Source organism: Pomacea canaliculata, linkage group LG6, assembly GCF_003073045.1.
Source record: "Pomacea canaliculata isolate SZHN2017 linkage group LG6, ASM307304v1, whole genome shotgun sequence".
In the NCBI taxonomy this organism is placed as follows: domain Eukaryota; kingdom Metazoa; phylum Mollusca; class Gastropoda; order Architaenioglossa; family Ampullariidae; genus Pomacea; species Pomacea canaliculata.
This window is the reverse complement of record NC_037595.1, coordinates 8,670,344-8,688,675: the sequence shown is the minus strand read 5'-3', so window position 1 is coordinate 8,688,675 and position 18,332 is coordinate 8,670,344. Positions and strand designations below refer to the sequence as shown.

General features: G+C 41.1%; 1 protein-coding gene across 3 annotated transcripts in view; it reads right to left on the bottom strand.

The window, feature by feature from the left end:
• Positions 1–6,293: 6,293 nt before the first annotated feature.
• Positions 6,294–18,332, bottom strand: part of LOC112565762 (poly [ADP-ribose] polymerase 4-like) — a 28,074-nt gene continuing 16,035 nt past the window's right edge. For all 3 annotated transcript variants that reach the window (XM_025241501.1, XM_025241502.1, XM_025241503.1), the window contains 10 exons: positions 17,097–17,170; positions 16,593–16,783; positions 15,954–16,224; positions 15,716–15,796; positions 15,187–15,267; positions 14,341–14,441; positions 12,076–12,195; positions 11,659–11,775; positions 10,892–10,957; positions 6,294–7,168 (listed from right to left, as the gene is read on the bottom strand). In XM_025241501.1, the coding sequence (XP_025097286.1) occupies positions 14,403–14,441; positions 15,187–15,267; positions 15,716–15,796; positions 15,954–16,224; positions 16,593–16,783; positions 17,097–17,170 (737 nt within the window). In that variant the 3' untranslated portion in view covers positions 6,294–7,168; positions 10,892–10,957; positions 11,659–11,775; positions 12,076–12,195; positions 14,341–14,402. The remainder of the gene's footprint in view (positions 7,169–10,891; positions 10,958–11,658; positions 11,776–12,075; positions 12,196–14,340; positions 14,442–15,186; positions 15,268–15,715; positions 15,797–15,953; positions 16,225–16,592; positions 16,784–17,096; positions 17,171–18,332) is intronic.

The following is an 18,332-nucleotide window of genomic DNA, read 5'->3' as shown; positions in this document are numbered from 1 at the left end:
TATGTGGCTGTATTGTTTTTTACATTTGCAGCATCGTTAGTAAGCATGCAATGTGATAAAACATTTAATGCAATAATTCTCCCTACTTTCCTTTTCATTGTTACAAACTTGTAAGAAGTGGGGTGGATGAATTGGTGTTTTACACCGCCGGCAGCTAAGGCTATATCACAGTGAGGCAAGCAGCCCTGTAAACAGATGCCACATGCCACAAGAGAAAGAGAAGCGTGTCCAAGACGAGAGGTGAAGCCAGGACAGTCAACCTTCGCTGTATTGGCGCTAACCGTTGGACCACCGGACCGCCCGACTTGTAAGGAAACAGCAATTCAAAAAACCACATAAAAGACTTTTTTTAACACCCATCACAGATATATCTGAATATCATACAAGGTACATGTTACAAGATTCAAAATTAAAAGCGTTGTCAAAAGCAATCTTACAAAACCTTTACACACCGGAAAGCAGGATACAAACTACAAGTCTTGTCATCAAAACAAGCGGGAAACTTTAAAGCGGGTTCTGTATAGACTACTCAAGTCCAAAAACCGTTCTTTGTCGAGGAAGCTGTGCAATACCTCAGGCTAAGCCGAGTAGGTTGACGCAGAGAGTTGGCCAATCGGATGCCAGCTCCAGCGAGGAACAGGACAACGGATGGCGTTCGTCCATGACCTTGCAGTAGCACAGCGCCTTTTCGAGGCGGTTCATAAGGTCGTTGGGTAGCTCGAGTTTTCTGCCCTCTAAGGCCAACCTGACCTTGCACTGCAGCTCGCTGTCGGCGAACCTGGCGATGGAGGCTTTGAGCAGCTGCACCAAGTCGGGCGGGGACAGCTCGGGCAGCAGAACTTGCAGGAGCGAGATCAGCACCAGTAGAGTGGCCACCACTTTCTGCAGGCTGCTGGCAGCAGACTCGCCTGTCAAAAGTGGGAAAATGCATTGATACACACACGTGTGTGCTTGTGTATGCGTGTACCTGTGTGTATGCGCGCGCTTGTGCGTGTATGGGCAATCACAGATCAGTTACATACAGCGCCTGTTCCCCTTCTCACTTCCAATGTCTATGGTAGAGGTTTTTACTTTTTATGCGAACCTCCTCGTGAGGTTTTGTAATAATGGCAAGCAGGAACAAATGAGCACAGCTGTATCATCCATAAAGCGTCAAAGCCACACTAAGCTGGTAAACACGTATATATACGTGTGTATACCACCATTGCTATTAGCCTTCCCTGCTTAAGATACAGATCCGCGTAGCCTTGTCGTCGTGGAGACTGTGAAGGTAAGTGAACCATTGTGTCTGGAGCGTGGCATGTACAAGACAGAGCCAGCTCTCTCTTTCCGCTACCTATGTCTTGCCTGATAAATCTGATTTCTTTAAGAAAGCTGCTGGAAGGGTGGGACATTTTTTAAACCATCTACAGACCCAGGTGGGTCTTGAACTGGCGACCTTCTGCTCCACAGTTAAGAGCGCTAACCACATAGGCCTTCCTATGTTACAGCGAACAGTGACAAAACGTTGTCTTTCCTACAGACCCGACCTTTATTTCTCCAATTCTCCCTCTTCCTCCACCCGTCCCTGGACTTCGCGAACGGGACTCACAACATACCCACATAATGAGTAAGTAGTGTTTACTCACCAAAGGAGCGAAGGCCACTAGAGAAAAGAAGCTGTCGACACGCCTCGACGTCGGCATGGAGGACGAGTCCCAGTTGTAGGTCGAGGGACCACTCACCTTCCTGTACAAATAAGAAATCTCATTATTTCGTTTGATCTGGTCTCATTTACACCAACCTACCTAAACAGCATTTGAACAGTATCACCTACCGAATGTTTCAAACTTTATTTTTATCCTATAATATACAGATACACAAAACATACATAAAGTAATGTATTTAACAATACAGATACACATAACATACACATAAGGTAAGACAGTCATTAGCAAAATGCATCATTATAACACGCCATCCAACAGAATGTATAGACATTTTTTTATCTTTGATGATAGGCCAACCAAAGAATATTACAAAAATCTTTATTCTTCATCAAGGTATGGTCAATGTCCTTGTCATTGTCAGCGTCACCATCAAGAAAAGATAGTCGGTTATCATCATTAAGGCATTCTCCTCGTCATCATCAAGGCAGAAGTTACCTTGTCTGGCAACATGAGCAGCGTTTTCAAGACGTCCGGCTGCAGCCATTGGTCGATGGTCCGGTTACTCTCCGCCTCTCGGATGGCAGGCACCTGCCCTTTGGCGTCGGCAGTGTAGTCCATCAGCCCGGACTTGCCCCCGACCTGAAACTCCAGCTGTCGCTGAAGGAAGTCGATCTCGCTCTCAAAGCGACTGATTATACCCTGTTCAAGGGAACCCTTCTTCTTTGTCTTCTTTTCTCTCAGATCTAACACCGCTTCTTCCTCACTCACCAATTTCTCCGGACCACCAGCGGCAATGTCTTGCGTTTGGCGAAGAGACTTTTCCATCATTTTAGATAGGGGACGTTTGACACTTGGCTGTGCTCCTTGCTCTTCTAACATTGCTTCGTCATTAAATACATCCCACCTTGTGCCTCTAGCCTTCGGGGATTCAGATCTCTCTTGGTCTGACTCTGCTCTCGAGCAGGATGCATGAGGCCTAACAGAATGATAGTAGGTTGTATCCGGGCTCACCTGGGATTTGCATGATCGTTGTATCAATGATCTTCGTTGTTGTAACAACGTTCCAGCGGCAAATTTTATTGCTAAACGTGATTCTGCTAATCCTTTTATCTCGTCTCCTGATTTAAGTTGTTGTGGTGGTGCCGGCGGTTCTTGTCTGTCTAGCTGCTCACTTGAGAACTCCTGTGATATCCTGAGTTGATTAGAACAAGGTCGTCGTTTCGGCAGTGAGTCAGCATTTGACCTTTTCGCTTTGTGTGGTAGTGGTGATGGTGGTGGCTGATTGGCTGCGGTCGATGTTAGATCGTCGTATACGTCTTCTGAATCAGATAAAAAAAAAACACTGAATGTTTGATGATACTGAACTTTGTGCTGAAGCACTTTCTAGAGGTGGAGATAAAAGCTTTTAGTAATGAATGGTTACTTCAGAATACATGCAGGTGTTAGTCCTAAGAATGTATACTATCCATAGATAGCTAAACATTGTGAAATGAACTGAAACTGGAAAGTGTGACTATACACAGTACTTTAATGATCTGTACTTGTTTTAATACATGTTGACTGCGTCCCTAATGCTTTAAATACGCACGAAAATCACGGAAAATAAAGCAATGCCTGTACTGGTGAACCAAACCTTTCAGTGCACAAAAAAGCGACCCAAAGTAGCTTCCGCGTACAGAAAAATGAACTGGGTCATCAGGAAAGAGATGAAAGCAGTAAAGGATAACTTCATCGAGGGCCAAATCATTACCACAGAGGAGGGTATAGCACGGGGTGACAGCAAAAACACTTACCAATTACTAAAGATACTCATCAAGACGTCAACACAAGACCTTAATCATCGAAGACAGCAATGGCCGCCTTCTCACGGAGATAATTGCTGTACTAAGCTGACAGACTGAATATTGCAAAGACCTTTGCAAGTTAACAATGTCCAGCAGAAGACAAACGTAACATCGGTAAAAACAACCAGATTGAAACTAGCGACCTTGCAGACTTACCAATCCAACGGGAAGAGCTCAAAAGAGTGGCATGCCATCGAAAGGCAGGAAAATCATATGAAAAAAGACAAGGAAGGGATGAAATAACAAATGCTCTCAATGCTCTGTGCCGAATGGCTCAATGAATAAATCCAGTAAATAGTCATACATACCCCTTCCAAAAATAGAAAACAGTAGCGCCAGAACTACAGAACTATGCGTCTGATCAGCAATTATGACACTTCAGAGTGCTGAATGCATGTCAGTAAATGGCAGTCACCTTTATTTCTTTTATTATTAATTTATTTATTTATTATCATTATTTTTTTTTTTTTTTTTTTTTTGCTATGCCGAAGTGCTCTGACAGGTCCTGTGACTTTCTGATTCGGGGGTCGGGAGTATTTTTGACTGCCTGTATCTTGGAACAGAAATGATTTAGAAAAGAAATTACTTTTCTCACTTTACTATCGAACAAATAATCAAAGTACAACATGAAAAGTCACACCTGCGGATGATTTTTTGCGAGATATTCTCTGACCCTTAACTCTTTGTAAGCAGTATAATACAATTGTTATTGCGCTTCAAAATGTAGTATTTTGCAGGTTAAGTCTTACTTGTTCTTACTGCTCTCGTCTAGATAAAGTGCAAATTGGGCATATTACTACTACGAATAATAAAACAGTTCAATTTGTGAAGCGCACTCTCCCGTGTGGATGCGAGGTCCATGCGCTGCACGCGAAAGACTACAAACAAACCGACAGAAACACAGCGTTTGTAAAGGGAAAACACTACGGCAAACACAAATTAAATGTATGAATGAAAATGATGAAGATTAGGAGTCAGCAGAATAGTTCCAGCTGAGTGATAACTCGAGTGGTCAAGTCAAGGCACTCGTGTAGGAGACGGGACGTAATCGAGTCGAGAAACAAGATTTCTTTGGAGAATTTCTGACGATCTCCTGACCTGGGACTCGGCGACAGGGACAAACTCAGGAGGAAACACCAAAACTAGAATTGTGAGACTGTGGGTCCATCCCCGACTTTTTCAGAAAGTATTTAAAGAACATATCAGGCGGCTGTTCAAGAAGAATGGTAGAAGGCACCTTAGTTTTGGCTTAACATCTGGCGCACAATCCGAAATCAATCCCTACTTGATGAATATTAGTCTGGCTTGCCTTTTTTTTTAAATCGAATGTTTGAAGAACTACACCAACGCTTTGTCATCTCCCTGTGACACAGGAAAAAATATGTGTGAGCCGTGAGGCTCGCCTTTCTCCACTGGCTTTCAACCGATGCCGCGCTCTCTTTGCAATTGTTTTCAAACCTCAGGGATGAGCCATGGGGTAGGTTGGCAATCAGCGACACAGCGGGTGGAGAGCGGTGCATGTCTGTCAAGGACAGCGCCTACTTCCAGGTTGTAGAGGGGTGCTAGGTCATCAAAGACAAACTGCCGACTACAGACGTCTGCTCTGAATGCAGATCGATGCAGACTAAGTTACAGGAGACAGTTTAGTCGTCCCGGATCGCTTTAAGTCCAAGTGAAAATGGTCCCATAATGGCATGTCGGACACAAGAAGAACCATGGATGAAGCAGAACTGAAAGTTAATGTCGGTGTTATAATAAAAAAAAATCAGAATCGAGAACAAGATCTTAAAAATGTTGGACACCATGAAGAATGGTAACCACAACAAATAAAATAGGGCAATCAGAATCTGTCGATCAAAACAAAACAAAAAAAGCAGCATGCAATCAAAAGAACCTGTGAATACAAAAAAAAAAAGAAAAAGCTTCGGAGACCCTGACAACTTGCTTTGAGCTGCGAGTTTCTGCAAGTGTATTTCACAGGTTATTACTCAACAATTCAGATGCATCAAACAAACCTGGAAAGTCGCCATCTCTTGCGAAAGAAAGGAGTTGGCTCTAAGCCAACCGACTTTTCTGAAACGTCCAGTATTCATATAAATTATTTACATCCACTATTAGCTTGTTAGATCATTTTAATTTTATAGATATCAACAAATGAAATTTTTCTTGTGTCAAATAAGAAGAAATTTTAACGTTTACTGGAGGTCTTCTGCTAATTCATATTATATTCAAATGATATGGAATATTTTTCCATTAGTTTTCTTTGCTTCTTAATACCAAACACGGTAAACAAATAAATAAACAAACAAATAAAACAACTGAAAAAACAATAAGACTGCTTGCTTACCCATTGGGACACACACCGGCACTTCGGCACTGGCATTTGAATGTGAGTGGCGTTGTACTGTAGTCTGTGGGAAAGGTGTTGATGACGGTGCAGTCTGTGAGAAAAATGCTGCTGGCGGTGTAGCCTGTGAGAAAGGTGCTGCTGGCGCTGTAGCCCGTGATAAAAATGCTGCTGACGGTTTAATCTGTGCGAAAGGTGCTGCTGGCGGTGCAGTCTGTGAGAAAAATGCTGCTTGCGTTGAAATCTGTGGGAAAGGTGCTGCTGACGGTGTAGCCTGTAGTAAAGGTGCTGCTGACGGTGTAGTCTGTGAGAAAAATTCTGCTGGCGATGTAGCCTGTACTAAAGGTGCTGCTAACGGTGTAGTCTGTGAGAAAAATGCTGCTTGCGTTGAAATCTGTGGGAAAGGTGCTGCTGGCGGTGCAGTCTGTGAGAAAAATGCTGCTGACGGTGTAGTCTGTGAGAAAAATGCTGCTGGCGGTATAGCCTGTACTAAAGGTGCTGCTAACGGTGCAGTCTGTGAGAAAGGTGCTGCTCCAAAGACTCCTGAATGTGCGTCCCCTCCAAATCCAAATGTTGTCCCAAAACCTGTTGCCTTTGAAGAATCCATGCCTCCAAATCCAACTAAAGGGGATCTCGCTGAAGCTAACATTTCAATTGAAGCTGGCATTGAAGCCTTGCAACCAAAGAGACCTACTGAAGCCACTGCAGGTCTGACCGTGAACGTATAGGGCCTAAAAATACACTCTGTGCTGCTTCCAGCTCTGGTTCTTCTTCAGATCTACCCGTGGGTTGTTGAAAGGAACATGGTTTTACAGAAAACGGTGCGGCTCCAAACATCAGATTCTGTCCTTGGGCTGCTGGCTGAGCTTGTACAATTCCTCCTGCGGATGAAGTTGATTGTAAAATTTCCCCAAAACTCTGCTTTTGATACGTCGGAGACCTTGGAGAGTATACGGGATGGCCTCTACCTCTGTTAAGAAGCTCTAATGCTTCAGATTCTTCAGATTCTCCAGCAGATGCTTTAAAGTATGGTGCTGACGCCATGTCCTGAACATCAGTTCTTTTCGCACTACTCCGACGAAAGAACGAATCCATGTCTGCTGACTCACAACTCCGGGTTACCATGAATCGGTCTGCAGAATCTTCACTGTCCAGGTATGCTTTTCTGCCTCTACCACCTGGTCTTCCTCCTGCGAGTCTTCTTCTGCTGATACTATTACTTTGTGAGACGGAGTCTGACATACCAGACAAACATGGCACTAAAAAAGACTCGGACGAGTGCTTCGAGAATCTGTCAATGTTGACATCTTCGCCACCCCACTCAACATCTGTAACATTCATTAATCTTGTGAATTAGCGAGGTCTGTAGCCACATGCTAACACACGCTAATCGTTATGGCTAACATAGAGCACATGGAAAACACACTGAAAGACTAAGTAGCCTGCAGAAATTATAGACTAAAAGAAAATGGAGAATGGTGATATGTACAAAAGCTTTAATCTATGGTCATCACTGTGAACAATTATTGTTGTCAGTAATGATCAGAATTTCAGCTGTTACTGTCTATAGTTTCCTTGCTCATGTTTCCATTCTAATAACCTATACCTCCACAAACTCACTGCACAAACCATTCACCTCATTACCTTTCCCGAGACAGACGCGCGCGCGCAAACAATCCCACCGTCCTACCCACTCACGCATAAACTGATAGAGAGAGGGTAAATCATGAGGGACAGCCGGTCTTTATTTGGTCATAGTATACAGATTTTCTTCCAGTTTTATAGCATTTTCTCCCTGCTGTTTAGCTGAATATTCTATTCACACCTACAAATCGACCATAGTGACCCATTGTTTAAAAGGCATTGGACGACACTAGGTGTATTAGATGTGAGAAAGGTCCAGGGTCATTGAAAGCAAACAAAATTTAACAATGAATCGGTCGAGGCCTGGATCAACAACGACCACGCACCACCCCAGAGAACTCCAGGAAGAGGCCAGCGAAAAGTGTGCTACTGGAGCAAAACCACCAGATATAGCTGGGAGGGGACTTTGGTGCGCGTAGACGTCCGCACATCCGTGAAGCAAGATGAAAGAACTCACGAGCTAGACCGATACAGCCGAGACAATGAAAGGCTGCCAAAGGTCAGACGGCCGTGACCTGTAGCGAAAGCAAAAGACGAAGGTCACGTTCTGGTACAGTGGGAAGGAAACCAGACAAGGCTCAGACAAGATCATATCCAAATGGCAATATAGGCAGCGACATGCTCGTGTTAACCAGCCTACGTTAAAGCTAAAGATGAAACACCATGTCACCTACCCCATAATTCTCTTTGACTTGGAGAAGCTGCAAGACCTGAACGTTGTGGAACAAGTAGACTGCAATGTAGACACCCTCGCAGAAAGCATCCTAATGGTACTACTTTTAACATCCTAAAAGGTTTTAGGGAGGCAGAGGAAAAAGAAACAATCCTGGGTCACGAATGATATCCTAGATCTTTGTAGCCAAAGACGGGCATTTTTAAAAAAAAAAAAGAAAAGCAGAAGAAGCGAACTGCGAGGCCAGGATAGTGATGAAGATACCCATGGAGATCTGTATTGAGGACCAATACCGAACCACTGAGGGAGGGAATGGCGCAAAGTAACAGCAGGAAGGCCTACCCGCTACTGAAGACCTCACCAAGACAGGTCACCACAAGTCTTTAGTCAAGGCAACCACAAAGAAAGCAACTGCTAAGCCGACGTACTTGGACCTGTACAAGTTCCAGCTGAGGACAGCCGCCATCATCATTCCAAACAACCAGAGAGCCTGCAGACCTACCAGTCTGACGGGAAGAGGACCTGTGAGCTGTACGCAGGCTAAAGGGAAGGAAGTCACATGGCGTTCCAGAGTAGGAAGAAACACAAAATGTCTTTACTGCTCTAAGCTAAAGAATCTGAGAACTCACATACTGGCCTAAAGAATGGACACAAACACTACTTCCTATACCTTTCAAAGAAAGAAAAAAGTGACAAATATACCGAACCGTAAGTCATGCTGAAAGTAATCCAGAATCGTATGCACTCAGCCACACAAACCTAGCCGAGCAATTGCCTGGCTTCAATCCAAGAAGGAACACAGCTGAACAGATCTTCAACTGTCACATTCGGATAAAAAAAAAATACCATACCAGTGGAATATCTTACGAAACTTTCATCATTAATTTTAAAGAGGTATTTCATACAGTCTGACTCAAGATGCTGTGCCATGTGTTGCCAAATTTACCATCGTTCGAGTCATGAAAGCGATTTATAAGAGCTCACTGAAAGCGTTTCTATTCAGCAATTAACTAGAAGACTTCTTTCAGACAACCAGTGGGTGTCTGCCAAGGCTACTTCCCTGTTGCCTGTCCTGTTCAACATCTTCTTGGAGAAGAAAATCCTTCACGACCATCACGCCTAAATTTCCATCAGTGGCAGGCTCTATGCAACCTACATTTTGCAGACGACATCGATCTCATGGAGGAACCAACAGCGAACTGCAAGACCTTACCAAGAGACTGACAGACAATGCTAACGCAACGTGGAAGAGAGACCAGCACAGATAGGAGTGAAGTCATGATTAACACCAACAGCAACAAAGATGCAGAGATCTACATGATCGGAGTTCAGCTCCAGTACATTCTTTTTAAAGATGGTTTCTGCACTTCAGAGGTCTGCATCAGGATCATAACCAACAATGGCAACGGCCGGGCAGGACAGGATCTGGTGCAACAACGCCATCAGATTTTCTACAAAGGAAAACCTATATAAAAACCTAACCTTCGAAGTTGCCATCCTACTGTAAGGATGTGAGACACAGACTCTGTTTGCCGATAGTGAGGGAAGAATCCAGGTATAGGTGAACAAGTGCCTGATGATGAATTTTCTACATGGAACAGAAAACCGGTGACTTTATTTTCCTACCCTTGTGGGACACCAGGACCCAGTTCTCGCAACAGTCAAGCAGTGCTAGCTAGTCTGGTTCGGCCGTGTTACCCAGCACGACATTCTGAGATCACTCTTCATTGTACGTAGGTGTGCCAACGCTGACAGAGGAAAAAGTGGCGATCATGAAGGAGTGGTCAATCTATGCAGACCTGCTCATCACCGCTCACGACTGACCTCAGTGGCAAGACTTGCCAGCAACTGCATCTATCCACCCGTTCTCCCAGATGACCAGCACCGGTGGACCAGCATAAGCATTCGTTAACTGTCAAGGGATGAACAAATGACCATAGCAAGACCTTGAAGGAAGAAAGAAAGGAAAAGTGGGCCTGAGGCAGCTTCCCAGTACAAAGCATTAACAGTGACATCAGAAAGGGAATGAAGGCATCTAGAGAGAACTAGACAGAGGAGCAATGCCATAAAATAGATTAAAAAGATGTGATGAGGTGACAACAAAACGGCCTACAGGTACTGAACAGTTCACCAAGACAGATTAATATAAACTTCGGTCAGCAAAGACAGCAATAGCCACCTCCTCACAAAAAGCATTGTCAATCAATGAACCGAATATTGCAATGACCTGTACAATGTCCAGCTTTAAGTTCCTCCAGAGGGAAAAAACCTGAATTCCTGCTACTACTGAATAATGTGCTTGAGCAGACTTTCTAGAGTTGGAAATTAATTTTGGAATATACTCCTGCTAGGGTTAGTAAGTAAATTATTTTTCTGAGAAGAGGCAAGGTGTTGATCTTAAGAAGGTATTCTTGCTTTTTAAAAAAAAGTTATCTTCGGATGAATGCTTCAATGTGTGATACATCTGAACAAGCACCCAATCTTCATTCAAAGCCTCTTTGGCCATTTCTTCTATCATCTGACCAAAGTGTAAATTAAGCATACATTCTGATACTTAAAGTGAGCTAAGTTGTATTATGTTGTAGTGTACAACTGATCCCTTAATGTCTGCTGTATGCTTGTCATCCCTTGTCAACTTTCTTTTGTGGTGCAAGTTGTTTTGTGCGAGTGTATTTCAAAGGTTATCTTGCAACAATTTTGGTATTAAGATTTATGTCCTATGCATCCAACAAACCTGCACATTCATAACTTAACAATTCATCAAAAGACCTTTCTGCATCTTCATCCGAGCAAACCATCTCTGAAACATTCACAATTCATGTAAATTACTTCACACCTTACTTTTAGCTTTTAAGATCACATCACTCTACTGATACCAGCAATTAAAACATCTATTTTTGTGTCTAAATTCAGGAAGAAATTTTGACCACTTTTATAGAGAATCCTCTATTTCTTCATTTTAAATTATGTCTTCTCATTGTTCTTTATTCCCTCTCCATTAGTACCAAACTGGAAGCAAAAAAAGACAAGCTATGATACTGCTTACCTTTCTCTTTTGCAAGCTCACATTAACAAATAACAACTTTAGAATATTTTTCACTTTGACAAAGGTGCTACTACTACAATAATACAATTATGTAGATAAACATGCCATTATTATTTACAACAGCAGTTAATTATTTCTTAGAAAGAGCACACACAGACTCATAACTGTGGTACACTAAGGAACTCAGCACAAATAAGAATGAAATGACTTATCACTGCATTCAGTTATCATTATCTAGTTTACTCCTTAACGAATAAGCAGCTATCAAAACTAACATATGATCTATTCTGTGATTACTACTTATTAAGTCCAAGAAATTTTGTACAACAAATAGGTAACAATATTTAACTTGTTTAGATAAAGATCATCCCATTACATAAAGAAAAGTGTAGTATTTAAAACAAAATAACGACATTGCTGTCAGTTTTAGGAGGATTCTGACAAACTCCTGTGACCTTTACTCTTGTAACTTTGATGGAGAAGTTGAGGTGAATCCACAGATATCTTCTTGCGTTTCATTCTTCTGCTCTTCTTTCATATTTCGCTGATGTGATCACATCTTCTTCTTCCACCTAAAAAAGAAACAGACAAAGTTAAAACATCATGTCATGATGAACTGAATTTTCACAAAAGTAAAGTGACAGTTTGTTTTGAAAACTGCCTTTAATTGCTCACATGTTTTTAGGCAAAATTAGGGGATAATAAAAGTCAGGACTGTAAGGTGGGAGGAACAAAAAGAATAAAACAATGGTTGAAAATGAAAATATGAAACTATGAAAAGAATTATGACATGCCTACCTGATGCAAAGAAGGGGGAAAAATATGCATTGAGAGTTATCACGTCAAACATAAAATAATCTTTAAAAACTCACAAGCTGGTCTTCTTTTATGTCCATCATCTCTTCCTGCCAGCTCATGTAGTCCAGAATGTCAATGCTCTCCTTGCTGACAAGTTCAATAATGGAGGGACCTTTCTTGCTCATGTCTTCATCCTAGGAAAAAGAAATAGGTTACTTGGTGATAATAATTTCTCTAAAAATAGCCATATTCTTATCATCATGGGTGTATCTGGAATACTGGATAACAATTTTCTAAATACAGGACAAGGAAAGGCTGGTGTATACTTCTGTTGTTCAATAGATACAAGGATACATCAGTTAATGACTTTTCATCTTTTCAATCTTTTTGGCTTGCATTCCACATCCTGAGACCTATCTGGAACTCCAAGGCACTATCTCTACGCACCACAAATGTAAAGTCAGTCCTTCTATATGGATCTGAGATATGGTGTATGACAAATACCATCCCCAACAAGATTCAGACATTTGTCTACAGATGTCTGCGCCACATCCTCAAAATCAGATGCACCCAGAAGATCTCCAACACAGATCTGTGGCAGAGAACTAACCAAAAACCTGCCAGCCAAGACATCAAGAAGCAAAAGTGGGGCTGGATCGGTCACACCCTGTGAAAGCTGGCTGACAATTTAACAAGACAAGCTCTGGGCTGGAACCCACAAGGGCAGCTAAGGGTTGGGAGACCCAGACAGATATGGAGGAGATCAGCCCACAGCAAGACGGAGGCAGCTGGCATGACATGTATCCAACTGGAAACAGACACCCAGAACCGGATCCGCTGGTGTGATGAAGTTGCAGCCCTATGCTTCAGTGAGTGGGTAATGGAATAATAAGAAAAAAGGCTTGTGCATACTTCTGGTGTTCATTAGATATTAGGACACATCAGTTAATGACTTTAATATTTTCCATCTCCTCTACTTTTTAGAATAATAATAATTAGTAGAGTGCATTTTTCTTACTTGGGGTAGTTCAATGCATTGTACACAAAAGACCACAAATGATCTGAGAGTCAACCACAGTGAAGCAACACAAGTATCAGAAAACAGATGATGCCATGGGAAAGACAAACTAAAGTGTATGAATGAAGATGAAGAACTAAGGAATGAGAAGAGTTATTACACTTTAAGTATGAAAGATACTTCTTAAGATGATGGATTTTGAGGCTGCATTTGAAAGCTTCAAACGCAGAAACAGGGACAGAGAATTCCTAACAGTAAGGCCTGAGAATGAGTATTTGCCAAATTTCTCCTTTTTAATGCATAACATAGAGAGAAAGGTAAACAGGCCGACAGAAAAAACTATACTCAGGTAGTAAGGTTTCAGTTTACTTAGACAGTTGTGCTGGAATGAGGCTGTGAAGACAACAGTAATGATCAGTAACAAATGTGATCCCTGCTGCAAGCAGATAACAAATCATTCACCAGCAATACTTATGTCCCAGCTGAAGATTCTGATATTGTATTCTGCAGAGATCAGTTTTCCGCCTAGTTTTGTTCACCACTGTCTAGTTTAATTGCGAAACATGCTGAAATTCATCAATTACTTGTTTCCTTATTACATCTCTCAATTCAGTATGTGCAAACCAACAGCCATTCCCTGATACACTTCTGACTTCTTTTCTTACTCCTCTGCCATTATGTGTAGGCTGCAGAAAAATTTAACTTTTTAATTGTACAAAGAACTTGTTTCATTATAGAATTTAACTTACCAATAAAACTACACATTACAAAAGTTTGCCTTGTCTACTGTTATGAGTTGAAAAGCATTGGCTCTGTTTTACATAATATAGATACGAAAAAAACTATATTATGTTACTTCCTGCATCACTTCCAGATTCAGTAACTATAATTTATTCCTTGCTGGTTGTCCTGACATGATCTTCAGCCCCTTAAAAAAATCTGCCACCATGTGCCCAATATTTGATGGTCCATCCACATTTCTTTTGCTCTCTCTCCCCTCCTTGTAAACAAGGCTACTTTAACATAAGCAATTCAAATGCCATTCACAATGCTATTGCTCAATCTCTGTTTACAGGACTCAGCTTTGGAATTCTTTTCCTTTTCAATGGTTGCATGATATTAGACATTCTTATCTCACTTTATAAATATCACTTAAAATGCAGTTCTTTCACTGATATTTTTGCTAACTCTTTCCTGTCTTTTTAATGTGTTCTTTGATTGTTCCTATGTGATTGGCTCTATATGTAAACCTCAGTCCTTAGGTTAGGCACTTTATAAATAATAAGAAGAAGAAGAAAAAAAAGAAGACTTATATTCCCACCTTGTCCCGCTTTTCAACAGCTATAAAGGAGGTGAACTGCGTGACTATGGAGTACTCCTTGCTCAGCTCAATGATATTCTGTTTTCATCCATTCGAACCACCTGCAGATAATCAGAACAAACTAGCGATGAATTACGAATGCTCACTTCATTCTTAAGGATTGTCTTTAATAGCATAGTTAATTTTCATGGCTACAATCACCTTTGGCTTAAAGCAGTAAAAAAAAGAAATCTGCATACTATGTATTCTGATTCATGGAAACATAACTAAGTGGGAATAGATAAAATGTATATAATGTACACATAATACAATCTTTAGATCCCTTTACCAACCCAAAAGGCAGACAACAATGTACAGGAAAATAAAGCATAAACAAAAATGCTCCATGGTTATTGTCAATTAAAAAAACAGCCCCAGCGAACAGCTGAGAAACAAAGGCAATCAAGCAGTAGGACAGACTAAAGAGCATGATGACAGCAAGGTGTGCATCTAGCGTAGGCCATAAACCAAACAAAAGCATTGCTCATTACTTTTTATAAAGATTTATCTTGTGGTTGAGGGTGTGGTTGAACTCCTTGAGGACAGGACCACTAACCCCACAGAACATGAGTAGTAGTCACTTGGTTAAAGAGAAGTTATAGCTCCAAAGCTCCTAATAGTTGGGTTGTTAAGTAAAATTAACAGAGAAACAACTCATAGCACTGTCCTAACACTGTGTCTCAAACCACTGCTCCAAGATCTAAAGTGTATGCTAGGCTTCAGGTGCAAGGGCAGACTTGTAACTTTGCTATGAGACAAAAATATGTCAGGAAAGAAGGGAGGTTTTCCTTTGTTCTCAATGCTAACCTCATGATGTGTGCGGTCATCAGACAGCATTCCTGTTTCCCAGTCCTGTATCAAAGCTCGAGCTGTCAGTCTGTGTACAACCTTCACAGAAATGAAACATTTTTTTTTAAATACAAAAGAATTATTAATTTAAGAATTTACATTTTTACAAGAAACTGTCACTTACTTCTCTGAAAATTTTGTAGTAATACGTAAGAAGAAATAAATAAATTGATCAAATGCATTCATGTTTATATGTACAGACATGAACACACTCACACACTATATCTTGATATGATTGTTGTCTATTATTTTTAAATGTTGACATTTTTTAAAGAAGTCTTTACAGACAGTAACAAGCACCAGAGACTAAAATATTATAAAATCATATTTCCATTACTATGCAGAAAAAAATTTAAACCTACAGTCATATTTCAGTTAGACTTGCAGGACACTACGTCTCTTCTCTCTATATCAGTCCATCATGCTAATGACCAGACATCCATAGGAAATCAAAATCCACATCTCTATAGCTTGCTAATTATCTCACCAATCCAGTTGTGATGGCAAGATCAGATGTTGACACAACTGTAGAAACTTCCTGACCTCCCACAACAGCAGAAAGAAATGCCTGAAACAGAAGAAATACCAACATAATATGGTTATTCTTTCTTTCTCCCTCAACTCCTGCATCTGTTTTTCCCAATGAAATCACTGTCATCTCATTCCCTGAATAATAAAAATAATTGTTAAAACGTTCTATAAAAAATTAACATAGCATCGCTCACCATTGTACAATTGGGCACAAAGCCATAGATGACCTGTCGAGCTCCACTGAACAATGCTGTGATACGGCATGGAGCTTGCACAGGTGGTGGCAAATTGTCATCATACTGACGCCAGTCAACACGGACAGATGTCAGGCCTGGCTGGCCAGCTTTTCGCAGCTGGCCCTTCACTTTTTCTTCCCATTTGGATTTGACTTTGGTGTCAAAGAACTCAAATGAGCCAGCAGATATGCGAGCAAGAGCTCGCAGTGAGTAGGCATTGCAGGATGAGCTAAGATTAAAAGTGAACTTCATTTTCAATCCATATTAAAAAGAAGCAAAACTTCCATTTCCTTCCTTTGATGCATAAACAATTAATTCACAATAAGTAGTAGCTCTTTGTTCAGTTCATATTTATACATTGAGTCATGAAGGTTATGTTTATAAGTGTGTTCATGTGTGTTTTTGTAAGTGTGCCAGCACACGGGCACATGCTTGTTGGTGACTGCACATAATTTCTGCCCATCCCTTATCTTTTTCTTTTCCCCTCTTCTACCTCTCACATTCTTTCTCACTTCATGTCTCTCCTACTTCTCTAATTTCTTCTCTCTCTCCAAACTCTCTCCCCTCTTCTCTTTCTCAGTCTACCATCTTTCTCACCTGACACCAAAAGTGAAGATGCGGGTATGATGATAGTTGTTGCTAGCATCCTTCAACACAGAAGATTCATTGTTAAGATGACCATCTGATATCAAGAACACATTTCTCAGGGCTTGGTTAGCTGGTGGCAAGAGGAAGTAAGCATGAAGAGGTCGGAACACTTCAGTGTTACCCATATCTGCTTGGGCTTGCTGCAAGATTAAATTGCATTATAGTCCCATTAAGTCCTTTTTATGGTATTTATTAGTTTATTTATAAACAAAATGCTGAACTGTGGTGTAATGATAAAGTTTCAGGAAAAAAATTAATACACTATTTGTATCTATAATTTACAAATTTTGATTAACACTTAAAACTGTTTAAACAAGCAGTAATTTTTAGTTCACGTTAGTTCGAAAAATCCCTTTTTATTCTTAGATTAATTTTATGACATGAACTGATTTTTCAAAAACAAAATGAGCTTTAAAATTACTTTAATCTATGATAATCGGCAATTTTTTGAACCTGTACGAATTTTTCAGCTTCTTGTAATGTGGTCTCATTTTTTGGTCGAGCACATGGAAATAGCTCACTGTATCCTGAAAGCAAAAACTTGGACATTCTACTGACAATTGTAAAATTTATTTTAAAGAAAAGTAATAACTAAATTGGTGCAACAAAGAAGATTAAGACATAAAAGAATGAGATGAGTATGTTCAAAATATTGCACAGTACTTTAACCTCTTTTCTGCAGATTTTACTTTATAGCAATACCATAAACATTCTGCACTTGGGCTATCTTCTGCATAGTTCTGACAGTTATTGCCTTAACAGGTAATGCCTGTAGTTGATAACTAGAATCAGTATGTTAACAATATTCTGTTTAAAAATACAAGAAAGCTGAATACAGAAAAGCTTTCTCTGTGATACTTTCCTTTCAGACTTCTTCTTGTCTTCTTGTTCCTAATCACCCCCAGTGGAGCATAAGGCCACAACTACACCACGCCATTGGATCAGGTTCTAGGCACCCCTTTCCAGTTGGGACCATGTCATGCCAGCCTCATTGTGGACTGATCTCCTCCATGTCTGTTTGGGCCTCCCAACCCTGCGCTGCCTCTGTGAGTTCCAGCCCAGAGTTTGTCTTGTTAAATTGTCGGCCAGCTTTCACAAAATGTGACCGATCCAGCCCCACTTTCGCTTCTGGCTGGAAGGTTTTTGGTTAGTTCTCTGCCACAGGTCTGTGTTGGAGATCTTCTGGGTGCATCTGATATTGAGGATGTGGCGCAGACATCTGTAGACAAATGTCTGAATCTTGTTGGGGATGGCATTTGTCACACACCATGTCACAGATCCGTATAGAAGGACTGACTTTATATTTGCGTTTAAGATGCGGATCTTGGTGTGTAGATCGAGATAGTGATAGTGCCTTGGAGCTCCAGATAGGTCGCAGGGTGTGGAATGCAAGCCTGGCTTTATTTATTCGGCTTCTTACATCTTCATCTGCACCTCCATATTTGCTGACTATACTGCCAAGGTAGGTGAAATGGTCAGAATCTGCAATACATTCCCAATGTAGTTGTAGTGGGGCTTCTTATTGTCGACTTGCATTACCTCCGTCTTCTTAATGTTGATGGTCAGGCCAGTCATTGCTGCTTCTTCTGAGAGTCGAGTGAGCTTTGTCTGTGCGTGTTGCCGCTTGTGGGACAACAGGCTGATGTCATCCGCAAAGTCGAGATCCTCATGTTGCCTGGTGAAAGTCCA